At 49.0% G+C, this 20,299-nt stretch overlaps 1 protein-coding gene across 1 annotated transcript in view; it reads left to right on the top strand.

Moving 5' to 3' along the window:
- ABCC4 (ATP binding cassette subfamily C member 4) overlaps positions 1 to 20,299 on the top strand; it is a 244,285-nt gene that overhangs the window by 96,032 nt on the left and 127,954 nt on the right. Inside the window, exons 12-19 of the mRNA XM_032864151.1 lie at positions 5,184 to 5,278; positions 5,502 to 5,588; positions 11,147 to 11,243; positions 14,520 to 14,729; positions 15,742 to 15,882; positions 16,271 to 16,308; positions 16,906 to 17,000; positions 18,788 to 18,934. Of these exons, the coding sequence (XP_032720042.1) occupies positions 5,184 to 5,278; positions 5,502 to 5,588; positions 11,147 to 11,243; positions 14,520 to 14,729; positions 15,742 to 15,882; positions 16,271 to 16,308; positions 16,906 to 17,000; positions 18,788 to 18,934 (910 nt within the window). The remainder of the gene's footprint in view (positions 1 to 5,183; positions 5,279 to 5,501; positions 5,589 to 11,146; positions 11,244 to 14,519; positions 14,730 to 15,741; positions 15,883 to 16,270; positions 16,309 to 16,905; positions 17,001 to 18,787; positions 18,935 to 20,299) is intronic.

Consider the following 20,299-nt stretch of genomic DNA (forward strand, 5'->3'; position numbering starts at 1 on the left):
ACTCTCTTTAGGGTTGGTAAAGGCTTTAAGAATCCAGAACACCACCTGCTGAGTTAGGAGATCCTTTGCTCATCTCCTCTTGGAATTCATGTGTCAGTGCCTAGACACGAGATGGCCACAGAGGATATGGGCTTTCCGGAATGATGTTGTAGATGCAGAGACTGCATACATAGTGGAAAAGCTCTGGCCTTTGGATATCTTGGGCATTCACTTGGGGTGTCTGTTTCCTTTCTGATTCAGTGGGGGAGGTATGGGACTATCGTCAAGACTATGGGCAGTACCTGTAAAATGCAGACATGCCAGGGTTTTGATAAATGGTGGCTATTATAGCCCTTTTCTCTAAATTCCTGTATAACATAAGGATTTCTCCTTACAGCCTCCCCCAAATCATGGAAGGAAAATAAAAAAGGGCAACATTTCCAGGTTGCGTGTATTACTAATTAGGTGTATGAGTCAGTCAATGAGCAGAAAACATTTCTGAGATAAAATGGGAAGATAGGAAGCAATCACATTCAGCAACATTGAGTTGGGCTGATGACCTACTCAAAGTGATGGTGTAGTGAGTTATAGAGCATAATTTAGAGACCAGCTGGTTGAATGCCAAGGGCCCGGAGGCAGACAGCTGTGGGCTGCACCTCAGTCTCTCTGCTTACCAGCTGTGCGATTTGGGTTTGTTGAACCTTACAAAGCTTCAGTTTCTTCTGCTGGGAATGGAGATGATCCTCCCAATGAGGTGTTTCTTAGGATGAAAGGTGGTCATGATCCTACAGCACCCGATTTCTAGGGACATCACAAGCATTTTGTACATGTTAGACTCACGTGGAAGAGATACTAGCTCTTAATTTTAAGAGTAGCCAGTTTTGGGTAGAATCACATCCATAAAATGTGACATGTTAGAAAAAAGGCGTTTAAGTCTACACCTTCCCTTATTTGAGTTGATACTTGTCTGGGTGCTCTAACGTAGTTCATTACCTAAGTCCCCAGTAAAAATATTGTTCTGACATAAGCGATGGATCTTGGGACATTTGTATATTCTCTTTTGCCACTTGAAGACATTTTAGCATTTTTAGGCAATACATATTTGAAGGTATAGCATTGATAAATTCAGGTTTAATATTTTCCCACGTAGGTCATTTGAGTTTATAAGCCCCTCTCGGGTGGTCACAGGCTTATGGTTTCTTTTCATATTTGCTACATTTCTGCCAACTTGGACATTTTCTTTTCTGATAACCTTGACGGTTGTAGAATAATTATGGTTTTATCTTCATTTTTTTCTCTCTCAATTGGGAAAACTGTTACTCACCTCTGACCTACTAGGAAATCAGTGAGTACAAAAGGGGCATAGGAGGCTCAACGAAATATGGAGAATAAGTTTATTGATCTTCTGTGTGTGCAGAAGTAGAGGTCATCAAGTCTTCACTAATTTTGATATTTTAAATTTATTTTTAATTTTAAGTACACTTTTAAATGTACTTTTCAGCAACCCCTTGGGGCAGCATGATAAGGAAGGAAGAATCAAAGGCTACTACACATTCAGAGGAGCTTGGTTCAGATTCCCCATCCCATGTTAACAGCTGATGGCCCTTAGACCATGATGTAACCTGGGCTCAGTTTTCTCACCTGTGAAATGGGCCAAATACTTTGCAGCTTGTGAAGAGTTGGGAATCATCGTTACTGGGTGTCCAGGTGTACCAGGCTTCGTGCCTAAGTCTTACCATCAAGGAGCTGGGGAGAGAAGCTGTGCACACATGAACAGATGATGAGGCAGAAATAAGGTGGGCCCTTCATGAGAAATACCATGTCATGGGAATCCAGTGAAAGAGGGATGACTTCTCATTTGGGAAATTCAGGGATGGTTGCATGGAAGAGAGTATTTGAGCTGGCTCTGGAAGGATGGGGGAGGTTCTGACAGGCCATGATAAGGAGGCCAGTCATGGAAGAAAAGTTATGATCAGGGCCTAGAACTTCTACCGTTTGACTAGGGGATCCAGCCCTCATTGGCCCCCAGGCCTCGTAACGGACTATCATAAACCATCAACATTTGTTCAGTGGTATTTCTCCTGAGGTCTCCACCGTCACCAGACCTCGGTAGGTTTCTGGCTTGGTGACATCAAAGCAGCAAAGCCATTTCTTGGCTTTTCCTCTAGTCTGCTGTTAGTGAGAACCATTAGAGACAACGTAGTTGGTTAAATGTCACTAGATGTGACTAACGTTGAGAACACCTTCTGCTCACTGGGGAGACTGGAAATAGATGCCCGACTCTGGCTCTTCCCTTTCGCCAAACCAGACACCTGTGGTTAGGAAATCAGCCGGGCTCTGATTTTTACCTTATGCTCTTCGAAATGTTTTTTCTCTCTGAGGCTTGTCCGTAAATACTTTGCAGAGTCAGCATCACACTCCTAAGTCTTATCCTGGCCTCAGAGAGTTCATTCCTTATTCCCTGACTGTGCTAAACTCCAGGGTGCATTTGAAGGGCCTCCTGCAGAGAACGGCCGAGATTGCTTTGGTGCAACCTGGTGCTGTTTTTGGAAAACAAAGCCACAGAAAATCAAGGCTTAAAAATGAAGAATGCTTTCCCTGGACTGTCAGCAGTGAACTGAGGCCAAGTAAACCATGTGGGGGTGGGTGGGTGGGTGGTGGAAGGTGGGGAGCCTACTTCCGGATGGCCCGTCGTTCTGCACGGAAACCAAAAGCAAGAGATGGTGTTGACGTCTGAGCTCAGCAAAGAAGTAACGTGAAGGCATGAGTTTTCACGATTGAGCAATTGCCATCTTTCGTTTGTTGGCATCCAGGGAGGCTCTGAGTGCACGGGGAGTTCTGTGTACCTTTGTGGGCTCTCAGGGTGGGTGAGGATGGGGGTTCCGCACTCTCTTTCCCATCTCCTTGTAGGGGGTGTGCTCTGCGTGTTGTGATTCACACTGAACGAGGCCCCATGGCTGGTTTGATCAGAAAACGTGTATCTGTCACTAATAGGTTACAGTGGATATGTGTCCTTTTTCCTACGTAGAGAAGGTGTTTTTCCAAGTGTCTGATTGTCACGGCAGCCTGGAGCATGGCCATTCTTGTCTCCACATTTTGCCAAAGAGGAAGAAGAGGCCTTAAGGTCAGAGGAGTTGCTTGTCATGGACATTCCCACGTGCTTTCTCCCCAGATTGGCCAAAGTGGAGGCCAAGCGGTGGGTCTCCCGTGTAGAAAGGTGTCGCTGTGTGTTCTCGAGCGACACTTGAGAGGTGTGGTCGGTAACCAACACCCACCCCCGAACTCTGCTTGTCTCCACCAGGAGCCTGAGAGCTTCGGGTAGAACCTGAGAGATTCCATGTCTTCACGTCCAAGCTCATTCTCTGTGGCTTTGAGTTTCACCTGCCTTGCATGGAACGAGCGTCTCCTTAGTTTACTGATGGGATCAGTGACCCTCGAACACGCTGTGACTTCCCTTCTGTTTTTCCTGCCAGACTGTTCTTTCTGCTCTTGTTTCTTGGATGATTCTCATCTGTCGCTCTGTCACCGTGCCTTCAGTGTGAAGACAAGGGTCAGGTGTTCACCTTTTCTGCGAAGGTGAGAGGCTGAGGCCGAGATCAGCGCACTGGCTGGTTGAGATAAACTTGTTCTTTGAGAAGCTGAGTCCCGGGGCTTCCCAAGCCATGGGTGGCTGCCAGCTGTCAGCAGCAGCCCAAGCACCGACCTCCAGATGCGCACGTCTGGCCGCAGCCTGACGTCCCCAGCGGGCATCTCGGCTGGCCTCCACTGCCTCCCTCAGCTCCGTAAACGGTGGGGCTGTTCATCCCCTTCCTCATGTGGAGGACAGGGCGTCATTCCTGTGCCACCGCCACAACCCGTACCCACTCCTCAGCAGGTCTCACCAGCTCTGCTTTGAATTTTCTCGGAAACGTGCCCACTGCTCTCCACATCCTCTGTGCCCGCTCTGGGTCTAGCCACTGTCTTGTCTCACCTCCAGTAATGCAGGCCTGTCCTCATGTGTGCCTGGCTTCACCCCGTGCCCCCTCCCATCTGTGTTCCACGAAGAAGCTAGAGGGATTCCTGAAAAACTGAGACCAGGTCAGGTGTTCCTCCCTACGGCCCCATTCCATTTCACTGGGCGTGAAACCTGTGGCCCCACCTTCTTATCTCTGCCCTTGCTCTCCCCATTTTTTAGAAAAAGATTTTATTTATTTGACAGAGAGAGACACAGTGAGGGAGGGAACACAAGCAGAGGGGAGTGTGAGAGGGAGAAGCAGGCTTCCTGGGGAGCAGGGAGCCTGATGCGGGACTCGATCCCAGGACCCTTGGATCATGACCCGAGTTGAAGGCAGATGTTCAACCCTCTGAGCCACCCAGGGGCCCGGCTCTCCCCATTCTTTTTTTTTTTTTTTTTTTAAAGATTGATGGATTGATTGATTTATCTGACAAAAAGATAGCACAAGTAGGCAGAGAAGCAGGTAGAGAGAGAGGGGGAAGCAGGCTCTCCGCTGAGCAGGGAGCCCAACGCGGGCCTCGTTCCCAGGACCCTGGAATCATGACCTGAGCCAAAGGCAGAGGCTTGACTGACTGAGCCACCCAGGCGCCCCTCCTCATTCTTTACTCACCCTCCGCTCAGTTGGCCTCCCTGCTCGGTCTTGTACCCCCTGGGCACGTGTCTGCCCTGCGCCCTTGGTTCTTGCTGGCTCCTGCATGTGGCACAGCTTCCGGGTCCGCACAGACGCCCTCGTGTGTTTGCGAAAGGCCCTCGGCTCAGATCCCTTCCTGACCCCCATGTAGCACTTTTTCCCTGTCCCTCTGTCCCCCAAGCAGGCTTATTTTTTTCTTCTTAGTACTTAGGACTTGCACTCATGCTAATTGTTCATATTGTCAGTCTCCCTCCATGGAAACTCAATGGATTTTGTCTTCTTACTACCAAATTCATCGTGCCCTGAACCATGCCAGACATGTAGTCAGTGTTCAGTAAACATCAAGTGAGATGGTGAAATGCACAAACGCTGTGGGAAAAGCTGCAGAAGGAAAGCAAAAAGCCCTGAGTTTTTTCTGGAAAGGTTCAAGGTTACCATTTAGTCACTTCGAAGTAGACCTTTTGCTGTCAATCACATACGTGTATGAAGCTCAGTGCTGAACGTCTCGGGTGACAGGAGGACACATTGTAAATCTTCTTCTTCTTTTTTTTTTTTTCCCCCCCTTCTGTCTCCGTGCAGGATTTGCAGCTTTTGGAGGACGGAGATTTGACCGTGATAGGTGATCGGGGAGCCACACTGAGTGGGGGGCAGAAGGCCCGGGTGAACCTCGCCAGGTACCCACAGTTTTGTTGCACATGTTCTGTGAGCTGCTCCCGGGGTGGCTGACCTGAGACCACCTGCTGCCGGGGGGGGTGGGAACGGGATGGGACGCGCCTCACTATTTCATGGGTTCTTGGAGTGAACACGCCCCAGGTTGTGGAAGGCCACCACGACTGGGAGATGGGATCCCGGGAGCCTGGCGTGTTCTCCTGTCCCACGTCCTCTTCTGTTCTCTAGAGCAGTGTATCAGGATGCGGACATCTACCTCCTGGACGATCCTCTCAGTGCAGTGGACGCAGAAGTTGGCCGGCACTTGTTCGAACTGTGAGTTGGTCCATGTTTGTCCTTGCTGCTTTCGAGCCCTCCCGTAGAGTTTGGGGAAGAGGGCTTGGGAAGCCGGGGAGCTTTGAAGACTCGCTTGTTCTGCTGTGGTGTCCCTCCTCCTTCTCCCTTCCTTCCACGGAAGATCTATTTCAGAGAAATCTTTAGGGAATAAAAGGAAGGCCCAGATGGTGCTTGCTGCGTGTGGCGGGAGTGGAGGACAGGCCTTAGGAGGTGAAGAAGTGGGGGCACCTGAGTGGCTCAGTGGGTTAAAGCCTCTGCCTTCAGCTCAGGTCATGATCTCAGGGTCCTGGGATCGAGCCCCGCATAGGGCTCTCTGCTCAGCGGGGAGCCTGCTTCCTCCTCTCTCTGCCTGCTTCTCTGCCTACTTGTGATCTCTGTTTGTCAAATAAATAAGATCTTCAAAAAAAAAAAAAATAAAGAGAGAATTGGATGGCAGGTGTCCCCTTGCTGCTTACCCTTGATAACCAAGACACTGTTGACGGGCTAAGAAAGCAGATGTGCACTTTTTATATCGAAGAACGGGACTTGGGAACATGACCCTTGGCTCCCGGTTCTTTTCCTTCATCATTTTTGCCGGTGGCACCTTAGAAATGCCCATGTCGCACTCCTGTGGAGTGGCCTTGCTGGTCTGTGCTAATGACCCTGTAGGTCAGGAAACACCCGGTGAACCCTAGGGTTTAAAAAATGCCTTATTCCGTATCACAGTGTGGCTCCCGGGTTCTTACTAGAATCACTACGTAAGACCCCCACATGTAGGGTTAACTTGGACTTGAAACCAGATCTCTACAATTGAGCTGCCCTCCTGACTCTCACTTTGCGTCTCTGGAGTTTGGTTTCGATGGCTCTTGGTTCGTCACCATCTGACTGAAACAGAACAGCTCTGAACCTTTTCTGCTCAGAGCGTAAGCTCACACGTGGCCCGTCTCCGTGGAGTGTACACTGCCCTACTTGGAAGCATCGTGAGCTCGCTCTTGCTCAGATGGCCTCCGTGTCTACCACACTTACCTTACTGTCGTTCACCTCATCAAAGCCAGTGAGCGCTTTGCAGGCACTTCCTGAAGCCCTGATGTGTGCACCGAGGTAGATGTTCTTGCAAATCATGTTGCCCAAAACATCTCTGTTTACAAAGGAGGACTAAAGCCAGAGAAAGAGAGTTTCTCCCAGGCCTGGAGGCTGAAAGTCCAGACGAGGGTATTGGCCTGAGACCTCTCTCCCTGGCTGGCTGATGGCCGCCTTCATACTCTGTCCTCACATGGTCTCCCCTCTGTGCCTATGCACCCCTCGTGGCTTTCTCCTTAGGACCCTTTTTTTTTTTTTTTTTTTTTTTAAGATTTATTTATTTGGGAGAGACCATGTGTACGAATGATTTGGGGGAGAGGCAGAGGGAGGAAATCTCAAACAGACTCCCCACTGGGCCTGGAGCCCAAAGTGGGGCTTAGTCTCACGACCCCCAAGACTGTGACCTGAGCTGAAATCGAGAGTCAGGTGCTTAACCAGCTGAGCCATCTGGACGCCTCATCTCCTGATATCCTAATCTCTTCTAAGGATGCAGGTCAGAGTGGGTAAAGGCTCACCATCAAAGCCTCATTTTTTTAATTTAATTGCCTCTTTAGATGTCCTGTCACTTAAAAAAAAAAAAAAAAAAGAATAAAAAGATGTCCTGTCACTAAATTCTAAAGTACAGCAGGTTAAGCCATCAACATGTGAATTTTGGGGTTGTGGGGTGGGGAGGCACAATTCATTTAAAGTCCGCAGTAGCCAAGTAAAGAGATTTTAGCAGAGTTAGCCGTGTGGGGCAGCTCTGAATTCCGGATGCAAGGAGCCTGGGGCTCAGCGTCTCCTCAGTGGGGCTCCTAACATGCTGCCCCGTTCCTCCCTGCTGAATGCAAATGTATGACATGCTTAGATCCGGGATGATGGCAGGTTATGGAGATGAATGTGGTGACGGTTGCACAGTAGGGCGAATGTCCACAATGCCACTGAGAATACAGGCTTAAAAATGGTTGAAACGGTAACTGTTATACAAATTTTACCACAATTTAAAGAAAAAGCATATGGCAGTAGTGAATCGTTCAGAACGCGGAGAGGCAAGCCCTGACACTTGCTGTGGCCTCCAGCTCTCTGATCTGACCGCCACCCCCCTTCCCTTCCCTTCCCGTCCTGGTCCCAACTTGATGAATTTTCCCTCAGGGAGGTGCCCTGTGGCTTGTGACTGAATTCAGTGACAGGGCCCAGCACTGTGACAGAGACTCCCTGCCCCACACCCTCGGTGGTGTCAGGAGCAGCCCAGCCTCCCTACCCCTGGAGCCTCACCCTGAAGTCACGATTGTGTGTCACCCCATCCTGGGTGGGTCCACACCAGTTCTCCATCACTCTGAGCACACATTCCACTGGCCATTGCGTTTGTGTCACTTGGGAGGAGAGAAGAAGGCATTCTCCTTTGCGGGGATCAGTGTGCTTATCACAGAAGCTCCCCCAAGTTCTTCTTTGAACAGGGGAAGTATTTATATAAAGTCCTCTCGCACCTTTCGCGTTTAATGGCTTTGGATATACACTTGATAGAAGCGAGCTTGTTAAAATTGTTGTTTGCTAATCAGAACCACGTTCTTTGGGGAAACGTAGGGCAGGGAGCACGAATGCAATTTAGGAAATCACTCAGCAGCAGCTGGAGAATGTTCTCAACGAGCTAGAAAATTGGACCAAACAATATGCTATGAAAGATGGCGGTTGTGTTGAGCTCAGTAATGTGAAGTGTTTTGTATTAAAAGTGAATGAATTACACTTCTACTCGCCATTAACGGTTTACTTCAGTTGTGAATGTATATATCCAAGGTCATTAAGGTTTGCGAGTTTCATGACGATACGTTGTAAACATTGATGTGGGTCCTGTCACATGCGGTGGGGGGGGCTTCAGAGGCCCTTAGCTGAATGGGTTTTGGTCTAAGCTGTTCTAGCGGTTGGAGCTTGTCGTACTTTAGAAAGCCCCCCGCCCCCACACCCGCGTGTCCTGCATAATCAGTTCTTTGAGTCTGTCCTGATGGGATCGCCCCACGCTGTCCCTGCTCTGTTTGCCTTCATTGTCCCAGGCCTTCACGTGCGGGTGCCCCTCCTCTGGCCTCAAATGCCGACCAAGGTCCTTTGCCATCTGCCCCATCCCCTGTTCGCACACATCCACCATGTGCCCTTGTGTCCTCTCCCAGCCCGTAGTGTCCTTTACTTGGTCCCTGGTGAGTTGTCCCCTACCCACCCCCGCTGCCCGCCCACTCCATGGTGAATGCATGAAGGCACTGGGCGCAGGTGGTTTCTGTCCCCAGAGATGCCGCCCCTGTTGTACCTCCCTGCAGGGATGCTCCACCCAGATAGTCTCATGGTCCCTATGTCCCTTACCTTCCAGATCGCAGCCGTCACCTTGCTTTGTCTTCATGGCACACATCCCTCCCTGAGAGTACGTTTTCTGTATTTGTTGAATGTGCGTACCTCCACACCGTGCAGGGCGTGCTCTGTTTTCTTGTCCTGTGGCTGTGTCCTCTTCGCTTAGATCAGGGGCTGGCAGCTCACCTCTGTCGACGGAGTGAAGGAGGGTAGTGACTCTCTTACTTATATCCCCTCTACCTCAGCACATGGCCCCTCTTAACGCCACCCTTCAATGACTTCTTACTGAATCACTCTTTTATTTTTAATGGCATGACTTGGGATTTTTTTACTCTTAAAAATTTGGCAAGTAGAGTATTTGCCTGGGGATGTTGATTAAAAAGCAAAATTTAGAAAAAATTTAAAGCCACCCCCTAATGGTATCATCGTAATTATATTCCTTTCTCTGTGGTGGGTGTCAGGAGGAATGTGTTGTAAAACTCTCCCAGTAGCCCAGCTTGGACATAGAGACCCATCAGATTCGGTTAATACCCCGTCAGGGACTGCTGGCATGGAATTTTGAATTAAGGAGAAACAATGTCATTAAATGCTTTAGTGCTAAGCTGGAAGAGGGGTTTGCTCGGCCGGCAAACTTAGGATGGAAAGCCCCACCGGGACCCCTCAAAAGGGATGCAGTGCTTCTGGACACAAAGAATGGGGTAATAGTATTTATGTGCATAGCCTGGGGTCTTCTGATCTCAGGCCCAGTCTCAGAAGTGTCCCCGCAGGACTTTGCTGTCCTGAGTCCAAAGCAAAGGGCCCCTTGTGGGTAGGGAAGAACGTGAACAGACCCTTCACCGAGCGGGTTAGTGCTCTTCCCACAACATGCCCCACGTATTGTCAGTAGCGTTATTTTGAGATGAAGGAACTCCACAGAGGTCTGGTAGCTCCCAGACCTTGTCAGGCTGATCTGAGGACTTTGAACTTCAGTCTGGGAGCTTCTAGAGCTCTCAATCTGACCTACATGCGCAGGTAGAGTCGTGACCCACTTTGCTGAGATTTTCTCTGCAAGGGTTCGGGGGCCCAGAGCGTGTTCCTGGGGCCCCGCCTGTGGTCAGGGGGCCCCTACCTGGGACACCCACTTAGCTGGAGAGGATGCAGACCGTGGTGGAGTGGAGCTCCTAGGGTTCTACATTTAAAATGAGCAGTTTGAGGGGTTACTGTAGAAAAACACCTGAGTACTGAGAGAATTGGCATGTCCTTTGAGCCATGGGATGATTTCCACTACGATTTGGGCCGTTTGGATTCTCTTCTTTTTCATACTCCTATTGGGAAGGTTTTCAGTCCTAATGAAAGGCGATGTGCTCCCAGGATGGGACTGTGGGGACATTGTAGACACTAACTGAGGCCATGCCAGCGTTTGTCTTCTAATAGTATCTGGGAGGAAGTGTCTAGAAAATGCACTTTGAAGGTGCTTGGGTGGCTCAGTCTGTTAAGCATCTGCTTTCGGCTCAGGACATGATGCCCGGTTCTAGGTTCAAGCCCTGCGGCAGGCTCTGCACTCGGCAGGGAGTCTGCTTAAGGATTCTCCCTCTCTTGCTCTCCCCCTCCCTGCTCTTGCTCTCGCTCTCTATCCCGCAGATAAAATCTTAGAAGAAAAAGAAAATGCACTTTGGTGAAGGTTACTGAGGAGTTAGGATTTTCTTTTGGCTGGTATATATATATATACATCATAAGTCCTAATCACCTAGGAGACAAAAAAGGAAACATTTTTGTATGACATAGATCCCTCCTTCTCCCATTCCTATACAGGGATGAAATAACTCGTATTTTCACTTAGTCAGGTTTGGAATCTCAGTATTGCTCAATCGTTTTCCATCATGAAATATATAAATAATTGTTGAGTTTTAGTTGGGGGGAGTGTACCCTTAGCACTTGGTGGCTCCTTCACCGGACTGCTTTTTAGAATCTCTTAGCAGAGCTAGACTCGAGTTTGCTGCTGATAGATGTGGGGACCTGGTTGGATTCATTGATTGACATTTATTTGTTTTTGAGCTGGTGCTTATGCCACAGATCTTTGACTCCCGTGCTGTCTTTGTGTCATTGTGTTTTCAGAATGTGTGTTTTCCTGTTTGGAGCACCCCCATTAACGCGGTTTCTGCATACTGTACCTTTTACATTTATAGGTGTATTTGTCAAACCTTGCACGAGAAGATCACAATCTTAGTGACTCACCAGTTACAGTACCTAAAAGCTGCAAGTCAGATTCTGATATTGAAAGATGTAAGTAATTTCTAGAAGTTGGTGGAGCTTGCTAGCACTCAGGTGTGTTGAAGGTGAGACCTCCCAGCAGGTCTCCTCTTGGGTTTGTGCGAAACTCCCTCTCCTTCCTCACTTCTGCGTCCCGATCTCCCCAGAGCTCATACTCATGCCTTTTGAGCATGAATCCAAAGACATGTAGAAATGGAACTATTGCATTCCGAGCCCTGTTACCCTCAAGCAGATAAAACTGCTACCTCAGAGTTATAAATTATAGCCATTCTGGCAAAATCATTGTGGATAATGATGCTATTTTATTGAGAGGTTCTGTTTTCCTATTCTACGACATAAGTTAAATTGTATTATTTGGAATTTCGAGCTACTGAGACATGTTTGTGTCTCTTTGTCACCTGCAGTGTATTCAGAGAGTGTCTGCCATTGATGGCGGGCGTGGCTGGAAAGCTGAGGCCCCCCTGGTGGAGACGTGCTCTCCAGGGTCTCGTCAGTTGCTGGTCTCCCAGCACAGGGCTTTGCGCGTGCCTAGTACTGGGAGAGTCTGTGCAGTAATAAGTCAGACCAGTCCCTGCCATCATGGAGCTTCCATCCGTGTGGGGAGAGATGTAAGGAAGGAGTTGGGTGAGGGGTGGCTGATCTCATGACTGCCTCCCTGGGGATGTGGTGCCTCAGGGGACCTGAGTGACACGAAGGTGCCGGCCAGGTAGTCACCTGGGGGAGAAGCAGCTGAGGCAGGGGGACCAGATGTGGGGCGCTAAGGAAGGACCTGACCTGGCCTGTTGGGGGAATGGCCGGGTAGCCATGTCTGAGGCAGAGGGTATGGGGAGTGTGAGGGAGGTGGGCTTGGAGCAGTGGGCTGCTGGCCTGGTAGTGGAAGCCACTGGGCAGTCCACAGCAGAGGAGGGATACAGTCTGAGGCATGGCTTGCAAAGATGCCTCTTGACGTTTGCTGGAGGACCAACAGCAGAAGCAGAGGTCTCAGTAAAGTTCAGAAGACGGATGCATGGGCTCAGGCGGTGTGTCAGTGTCAAGAGCGGCCATCACAAAGCACCACAAAGTGGGGGGCTTCATCTCCAGAAGGTTATCACCTTCACCCTTCTGAAGGCTACCAGTCCAGAACCAAGGCCCCGGCAGTGTCCTGCTCTCCTTGAAGGCTCCTGCAGAGAATGCTTCATTGCCTCTCTCAGCTTCTGGTGTTTGCCAGCTGTCCTTGCTGTTCTTGGCTTGTAGCTGCAGCCCTATGGTCTATAGGTCTGTAGTCACGTGGTGGTTGCTGCGTCCGAACTCCTCCTCCTACATCCGCCATATTGGCTTTGGGGTCCACCCTACTCCAGCATGACCTCAGCGTCATCCCATCTACAAAGATCTGTTTCTAAATTAGGTCCCATCCGTAGGTATCCTATTTGGGCCTCAAATGTATTTTCTTGGGCGGGGGGCACCATTCAACCCCCAACAGCCAGCATGGGTTTGCAGGGAGGGGGATGGAAACAGGGGGATGGAGTAAGAATTTTCTGACCTTGGTGGTGGTTTGATGTTTCACTCCTTGGCGTGTTTGCCTGGGAGCCTCAGCCCCTCGGTCATTAAGCCTGGTCTGCTGCCTCAGGCCCTTGGTCAGAGCCTTGCTTCCTCAAACCCGATTCTGCTCTATGGAGGAGGGCAAGAGCGCAGAAACTGCCTCTTTTGAAGCAGTTCCCCATGTCGGCTCTTCTGCGGCCCTCCGGGACTAGGAAGCTCCGACTGCCCGATCTGGAGACACTTTGTCTCATGCACAGAGGGCAGAAGAGAGTCTGGTAGAGCCCCAGTGTGGGCGGGATTATTGAGGAGAGAACCAGGGGGCAGGAGAACAAGCTGGTCAGCCAGTCCCCTCACTGCTGTTTTCTGAGTACCGCACTGCCGGTTTCAGTACTGTCAGACCACCCATTTGTCCACCGGTGAGCTCCCCTGGATGAGTTGGATCCCTCCCTACTGTCCGTCCGGTCCCTCTCTAGCCGCCGAGCAGGGCTGGCTGTCCTCGCGTCCCCCTGGGAAATGGCTGGCGCGGGGCTGTTGACTGAGCTTGCCGTCTCCCTCTAGACCCCTAGTCATTTCCTTGTGCACCTGCACTTCCTGAGTCAGAAGTGGTAATTTCATTAAACAAGGCGTATGAATTTTGCCTCCCAAATGGAACAAGACACACACTATATCATGAATAATTTTTTAATTCTCCAGTATCAGACTGGTTCCCAAAAGCTTCATTAGGTTTCTTTCTCAGTGGTCCACGTCAGGGCACAGGATGGGCAGGGTATGAGCCGGGGTCCTGGGTTGCCTCCCTTCCCCTGACCTGCCGTCCCCTGAGCCTTTCCTCCTTTGCTTTGTTTGGCACCCTGAGATTTTGCCCAGGATTTTGTCTGCCACTGAGTAGAACCGCTGCATATTCTTTTCTGGGGTTGAGAACCCACGGAAGACACCTGCACATTATTTCCTGTGACTTGGTAAGGAAGGGAGCTGTGCAGTGATGTGTCATGTGGGTTTCAGGAAAATTACTTGATTTGTTGGAGCTTAAAGGAGTTGCTTGATTTCGGAAAGCCTAGTTGGCTGCTTGTGGTTGGCGCTTCCCAAGCTTAATTTTCATGCGTTTGAGTGTGTTGATTCTGGCTTAGGGTTTGGTTTGCTTGTGACGACAGAACCCCCCCCCCCCCCACCCAAGGCATTAGAGTCACCCCAGTCAGATGGTCACCTGTGTTAATGACTTTAGCAGGTAGAGTATTGAATTCTCAGTTGGGAGCTTTCTGAGTTTGTGGGCAGCTGTAAAGACGACCTCCCACGTGTCCGGTCTCAGTGTGGCATGTGATACGGTGACCATGGCCAGCAGAGAGTCGATGGGGGACTCTGACCATGCACAAGTGACCACATAGTGTCAAGCTTTGTTCTTCCCTAGAATTCCCTCCCCGGTTTGACCTTGTTCTTTTAAACACATGACACTTACCTCAATTTCCATGTCTTTTAAAAAGACTGTACTGGTATTCCTGCCAACCTCCGTACTTCTTTAAATGCCTGTGGTAGTTCGTGACCTCCATCCTTAACATGGGGTTCCACGACACCTACCACGGGGTTTGACAGAGAATAGGATATTCGGTTCTGGGTCCAGTCGAGTTGCACCCCATGTGTCAGCCAGAATTCCAGGCCTAAGGGTAATTCTCTTATGAAAATGGTAATTTAAGACCAATTAACTTTTTTTGATTAGCGTTAGATGAGTGTTATCAATGGCACATGAACTCCTGTCAAATTCTCTTATTTTTATTTTAGGGCAAGATGGTACAGAAGGGGACTTACACGGAGTTTCTGAAATCTGGGGTGGATTTCGGTTCCCTTTTAAAGACGGAGAACGAGGAGGCTGACCAGAGTCCTGCTCCAGGATCTCCCGTCCTGAGGACTCGGAGCTTCTCCGAGTCTTCTGTTTGGTCCCAGCAGTCGTCTAGACCCTCGCTGAAAGACGGCGCGCAGGAGGTCCAGACGGTGAGTTCTCCTATCGCCGCAGGCCCTGGTCCTGTTTGCTTTCGGCATCCTCATGTGTCTTCATTCTGCTCCGCGCATGACCCCTTCCTTGGTCCCAAAGTGGATCCTACAGTTCCAAGGCCTTATTCCATGGACTTGGTAGAATTAAAATGCGATGAAGGGAGCAGGCCTGATCAGGGCTCTCCTTTGGGTGTTGGATGGAGAATGTCGGGGGGCTTCAAGTTCCAGAACCACATCTCAGCCATCTCTGAGACCACAGAGGGCCGCACAAGGACATCCTTGGCTTCTGTGAACCTACAGGACATTCTTTGTTCTCCGCACAGCGGAAGAACACACACGGAAATGCCCTGCTTCTCCCTTAAAAATACGCATAGGTGGTCCTCAGTATCCAGACCTGCACAGTCCAACTGTAGGAGCCTGGATGATCCTGGTAAGGATGCAGACGAGTCCTGGGGAGGACTCACTCTCTGAAATTTAGGAACCAAAGACCCTGCGCTCTCCCTGGCATCCTGATGCCCGTTCCTCTTGCTGTTTGAACTGTTTTCTGTATTTGGCTCATAGTTTGAGCTCCTGTGATCTTTTGCGTTTCCATCCTTGAGGGACGCCAGTAATCTGTGGTGATACGTTAGCTCCACAGCATCTTGTGTATTACTGTGGAATAAGCGTCTGCATTTCTACGTGAATCGGGTACTTCGTGCCTATGCTGGAAGTCGTGACGTTCCCCTTTCAGCGAAGTGAATGACCTCGTACAAACAGCATTTCCTCTTTGCCCATAGATCCCTAGAAGTGGGATGGGTGGGTCCCACAGTGACTGCATAGATGGTTTGGCGAGATCCTTGTACACCCTTCCCCTGAGGACGTGCACCATTTGGCGCCCCTCCCAGTGTGGAAGACGGGCCTCTCTGCTCCTGGCTTTGCCAACGGGGCGCACTGTGGAGCTTTTGAAGTTTGGGGGTACATTATACAAAATTTTGTCTCTTACAGCTTTTTTTTTCCTCCTTTCCCTTCTCAGAACAAGAACACACCGGCTGCTGTGTCCGAGGAGAGTCGTTCAGAAGGAAAAGTCGGTTTTAAGGCCTACAAGAATTACCTAGTGGCTGGTGCTCACTGGCTGGTCATTGTGTTCCTCATTCTGTTAAACGTCATAGCTCAGGTAAACGCGGGCGTTTATTTTGTTTGTGGCCTCAGCCTGGTCCTGCTTACGCTCTCTATATTTACTCTCATTACTGTATTTTGCAGTCCACTTGGATGTGCCTTGAAATGTGGTGTCTTGGGGGACAGAGGAACTGACTTTTACTGGTGATGGTGGACATGGCAGAAAGCTTCTAGGGGTTTAAAAAAAAAAAAAAAAAGAATGTCTTTTAAAGATTTTAAAATGTAACGTGCACTCACTTGCCGTGCTGTTACTTGGGGTGTTGGGCTTGGCGTAGACCAGAGCCGGAAGAACCGTGTCCATTTTCCAGGGCCTTTTGACGGTCCCTTTGGGTGAGGGAGAGTGTTGAGGTGCTAAGTGGCGTGATCTTTTCGCCTCCCTGTTCTAGGTCGCCTACGTTCTTCAGGACTGGTGGCTCTCCTACTGGTGAGTTGCTTCCGGTCTGCTCCTCGGGGCCACAAAGTCAGGCAGCCTCCTTCCCACAGAGTCGGGCGGAAGTGGGCTCATTCAGCCTCCTATCCTGATCTTCCCTTAGATTCCCCAAAGAAAGCTAAAGTTCTTGCTGGTAGAGTATGGCCCTCCCATAGTCTCTCCCCATGAAGGATCCTCAGACAGTTTTGAGAACTGAAAGTGTTTTTTTTTTTTTTTTAAAGCTTTTATGCATTTATTTGACAGAGAGATACACAGTGAAAGAGGGAACACAAGCAGGGGGAGTAGGAGAGGGAGAAGCAGGGGAGTGGGAGAGGGAGAAGCAGGCTTCCCACAGACCAGGGAGCCCGATGTGGGGCTCGATCCCAGGACCCTGGGATCATGACCTGAGCCGAAGGCAGAGGCTAAACGACTGAGCCACCCAGGCGCCCCTGAAAGTTGAATTTTTATAAGGTGGTTGTATCCGGGGCACGGCACGCTTTTCCAGCATAAATCATGTCTCCCAAATTCAGGCTAACTTTTTTGGTTTCTTCTTGTACTTATCTAAATTCCATCTCTAGTTTGAATATTTTTTTTCCCCCCTGTTTCCCACAGGGCAAATGAACAAAGTGCCCTGAATGTCACGGTAAATGGAACAGAAAATGTCACTGAGAAGGTCGATCTTGCCTGGTACTTAGGAATTTATTCAGGTAAAGTTTAATCATTCGGTTTATTATCCGGGAGTCTGAGGTGCTTACAATGAGCCTGTGTGAGTAACTAGGGCTTCCAGGAGTAATTCAGTAATGTCTTAACAGATTAAGAGTCTGAGTCGCATTTACTCTGTGAATTAATTAGAATAATTATTTTTAAAATCTACTAGAAGAAAGAGGTTGAATGAAGACTCTTAATTTGCTCTGTACTGGATTTTGGAAGTTAAACCAGGATTGGGCATTCAGAAAATCAGCCACTGGAAATTCGTGGCTATTGTCTATTCTAATGGGTTGCTTTAGCTAAATCTTATATCATTATTTGGATGGGCAAGGGGATTAGAAACGGATCCCCACCCTGTGGTTTGGATTGTTCCAATTCTGTCTGAATAAACCCCTGGCTTTTATTGAACTTGGATGAAATCCTCTGGCAGCAAGGTTCCCCCACATAAAAGCATTATTCCCTCGCAGGTATGCAAAGCTCCCAACCCCACACTGCTCTTCTCTTGGGCTTCACTAATTACTTAAGAGAGAAGCTAAGCAGGGAAAAATCCTGTGTCTGGGAATTAGGATTCCTTCTCTTTCTTACCTTGAGATCACAATGTTATCGCGTCCCCAACTGTGTGATTAATTTAACATTTGGCTTGCCAGACTAATATTAACACAGCACTCTGTTTTCACAAGAGTGCTTAGAATATAGGTGGCATCGCATACTTTTTAATGGAAAGTCTCATCTAAAATTTTAAATATTCTCACTGGAAACGCTCGTACAAGCTTTCTGCAAAGATAGAGCGAGTGATCTTTGTGAAAACCTACTCACTGAAATTTGGTATTTATTTCATTGAGCACTCGCTAAGAAACCCTGAACACATGAGCCGTTTACCTCCCACGTTGGTGGGGCACGAGGGGCCCGGAGGGAGGAAGGAACGGTTTACTGCACATTCAAGTGGGATGGGCGGTGGGGGGGCGGGGTGTGCCCAGGAAAACGAGGAAAACGTCTGTGGACAGAGTTGAGGCATTTGAGCAGCTCTGAGAGTGTAAACAACAGTGAGGTGTCCACTGAAGGGGAAAAGTGCACTTGATGGGGCATTTTTCTCAAAAATTACCCCCAGTCTGTTCAGCGTTGGGAGTTCAGGAGATAGGTACTCATTTGTGTCCATAATAAAATGCATAATTTAAATGATTTTATTCATTTAAAGATGCTTCTTGTTTTTGTATAAAACATTTGGGGGGAGAGATTATTGCTCACTGAGATGATTTCATGCGAACCCAGAATTTGTATTTTCTTGCGGTTCAGTTGAGAGATTTTCTACTTGTCACTTAATATGGTATTTTCATATTCTTTAGAAGCCACCTGGGTATTTGCTACAAAGAGATGGGACATCATTTGCCCTGTTCACTGTTAATTCACATGCCGGCATCCGAATACCGCGGTTTTAGATGATGAGACGTGTAAATAGTAAAACTCGAAATGTGGAGAAGGGCAGATCGACTAGTTTTTATAATTCTCTCTCTTTCTTCTGAGTTCTTAACAGAACTTGTAATTGAATTAGGAAAGCCTAGCATGAAATTGTGGTTTACACCTGATTTTTTTTTCTTACATATAGTTTCTCTTTAATGAGAGAGAAAAATTATGTTCTTCACAAATGTATCTTACAAATGCATCGAACTCTTACAGAATCCATGGTGTTTTATGGAATAAAATACTCAATATCTTTCTAAACTGCCGGACGTGCTTTGGCATCGCCGAAGAAAGGAGATGTTCTCTGAGCGATGTTTCTTTCTTTCAGGTTTAACGGTGGCTACTGTCCTTTTCGGCATAGCGAGATCTCTTTTGGTGTTCTACGTCCTCGTTCATTCTTCGCAAACTCTGCACAACAAAATGTTCGAGTCCATTCTGAGAGCTCCGGTGTTGTTCTTTGATAGAAACCCAATAGGTAAGTCAGACACCCAAGTTCCTCAGTCAATCTGCCTTGTTGACACAGTGTCTGGCCACATTTCATCATCTGGAAACGGAGGAGAGGCTTGGAAGAAATGGCTCTGTGTGTTGATTCCTTTTCTACAAAAAGCTCCACTGACGGTTTGCCTCCTACCAGACAAAATCTGACTATGGGGGGCCTAGAAGCTTCTGTTCCACAGTGTTTGTGGAAAACAAATGAGTGTTCACTTTGCACATAGATCGGCGGCAGTAAGGTCCTTGACATGAGCGCACCCGGAAGTGCCTTAGTGGTTGACGCCTCCAGCCCGAGGCCCTTGACTTGTCTTGCTTCCGAGGGCAGCCCCCTGACCTGGCTTCCTGTGAAGAGTCAGTCCCTCCACACGTGTTCCCTGTGTTCAGGCCCAGCGTGGCTTTGTTTCTGCGGGGGACCTCCCAGGCAGGGAGGTGGGCTGGCTGTTCAGTAGCTGTGTGACCCGGCTGAAGCGTGTCGATGCTGCTGGGCGGGCGAATCTCAAGGCGGAAGGTTGTAGTGAACATTGTGGACTGTGGATCCAGCTTCTTGGGTTCAGACTTGGTGCCAGCCACTAACTGTAAGAGCTGGTTGTGGTTCTGTTAATCCTCACGTGCTAGTTACTTAATTTCTCTGTGCCTCGGTGGTCTTACCTGTGAAATGGGGATGCTGTGTACTTACACTCCCTTAGCAAGATACCGTGGGACTAAGGGACGCCTGGGTGGCTCAGTCAGTTAAGCACCTGCCTTCGGCTCAGGTCTTGATCCTGGGGTCCTGGGATCGAGTCCCGCGTCGGGCTCCCTGCGCGGTGGGGAGCCTGCTTCTCCCTCTGCCTGCTGCTCCCCCTGCTCGTGTGTGTGCACTCTTTCTGTCTTACAAATAAATAAAATCTTAAAAAAAAAAATATTGTGGGAATAAAGCAGATCATTCACGCAGCTCGGAGAGGGATCTTAGCTACGGTGACGACGTGGTGGATTGCAATTTCTGAGCTGCCCTTCGTGCTTCACGAGGCTGTCATGAGGGTTAAATAAGACTGTTTCAGGAAAGCATTCTGTGCGGTTCATTCCGCATGTTTGTTTAGCCTGGGCCCCTTGCAGAGCACAGACACCATGACCCGCAGAGGCCCACACGAGTGTGTGGTCTTGTTGCGGCTGCTGTCAGACGGGGACTTAGGAATCTGATGCCAGGAAGCCGCTGTACTTTGCCAGTTACTTTGAGAGCTACAGTCATAAAGTTTGGAGCGTTAAGTGGGGCTGCATCTCTGTTATCACAACCTCTGAATGCTCATGGCCACGGTTAACCGGGCTCTTCCCGTTCAAGACCTGCAGGCTTTTCCTCATGCTGATTTATATA

This window comes from Lontra canadensis, unplaced genomic scaffold (genome assembly GCF_010015895.1).
Source record: "Lontra canadensis isolate GAN:19392208 unplaced genomic scaffold, GSC_riverotter_1.0 scaffold26, whole genome shotgun sequence".
Lineage (NCBI taxonomy): Eukaryota > Metazoa > Chordata > Mammalia > Carnivora > Mustelidae > Lontra > Lontra canadensis.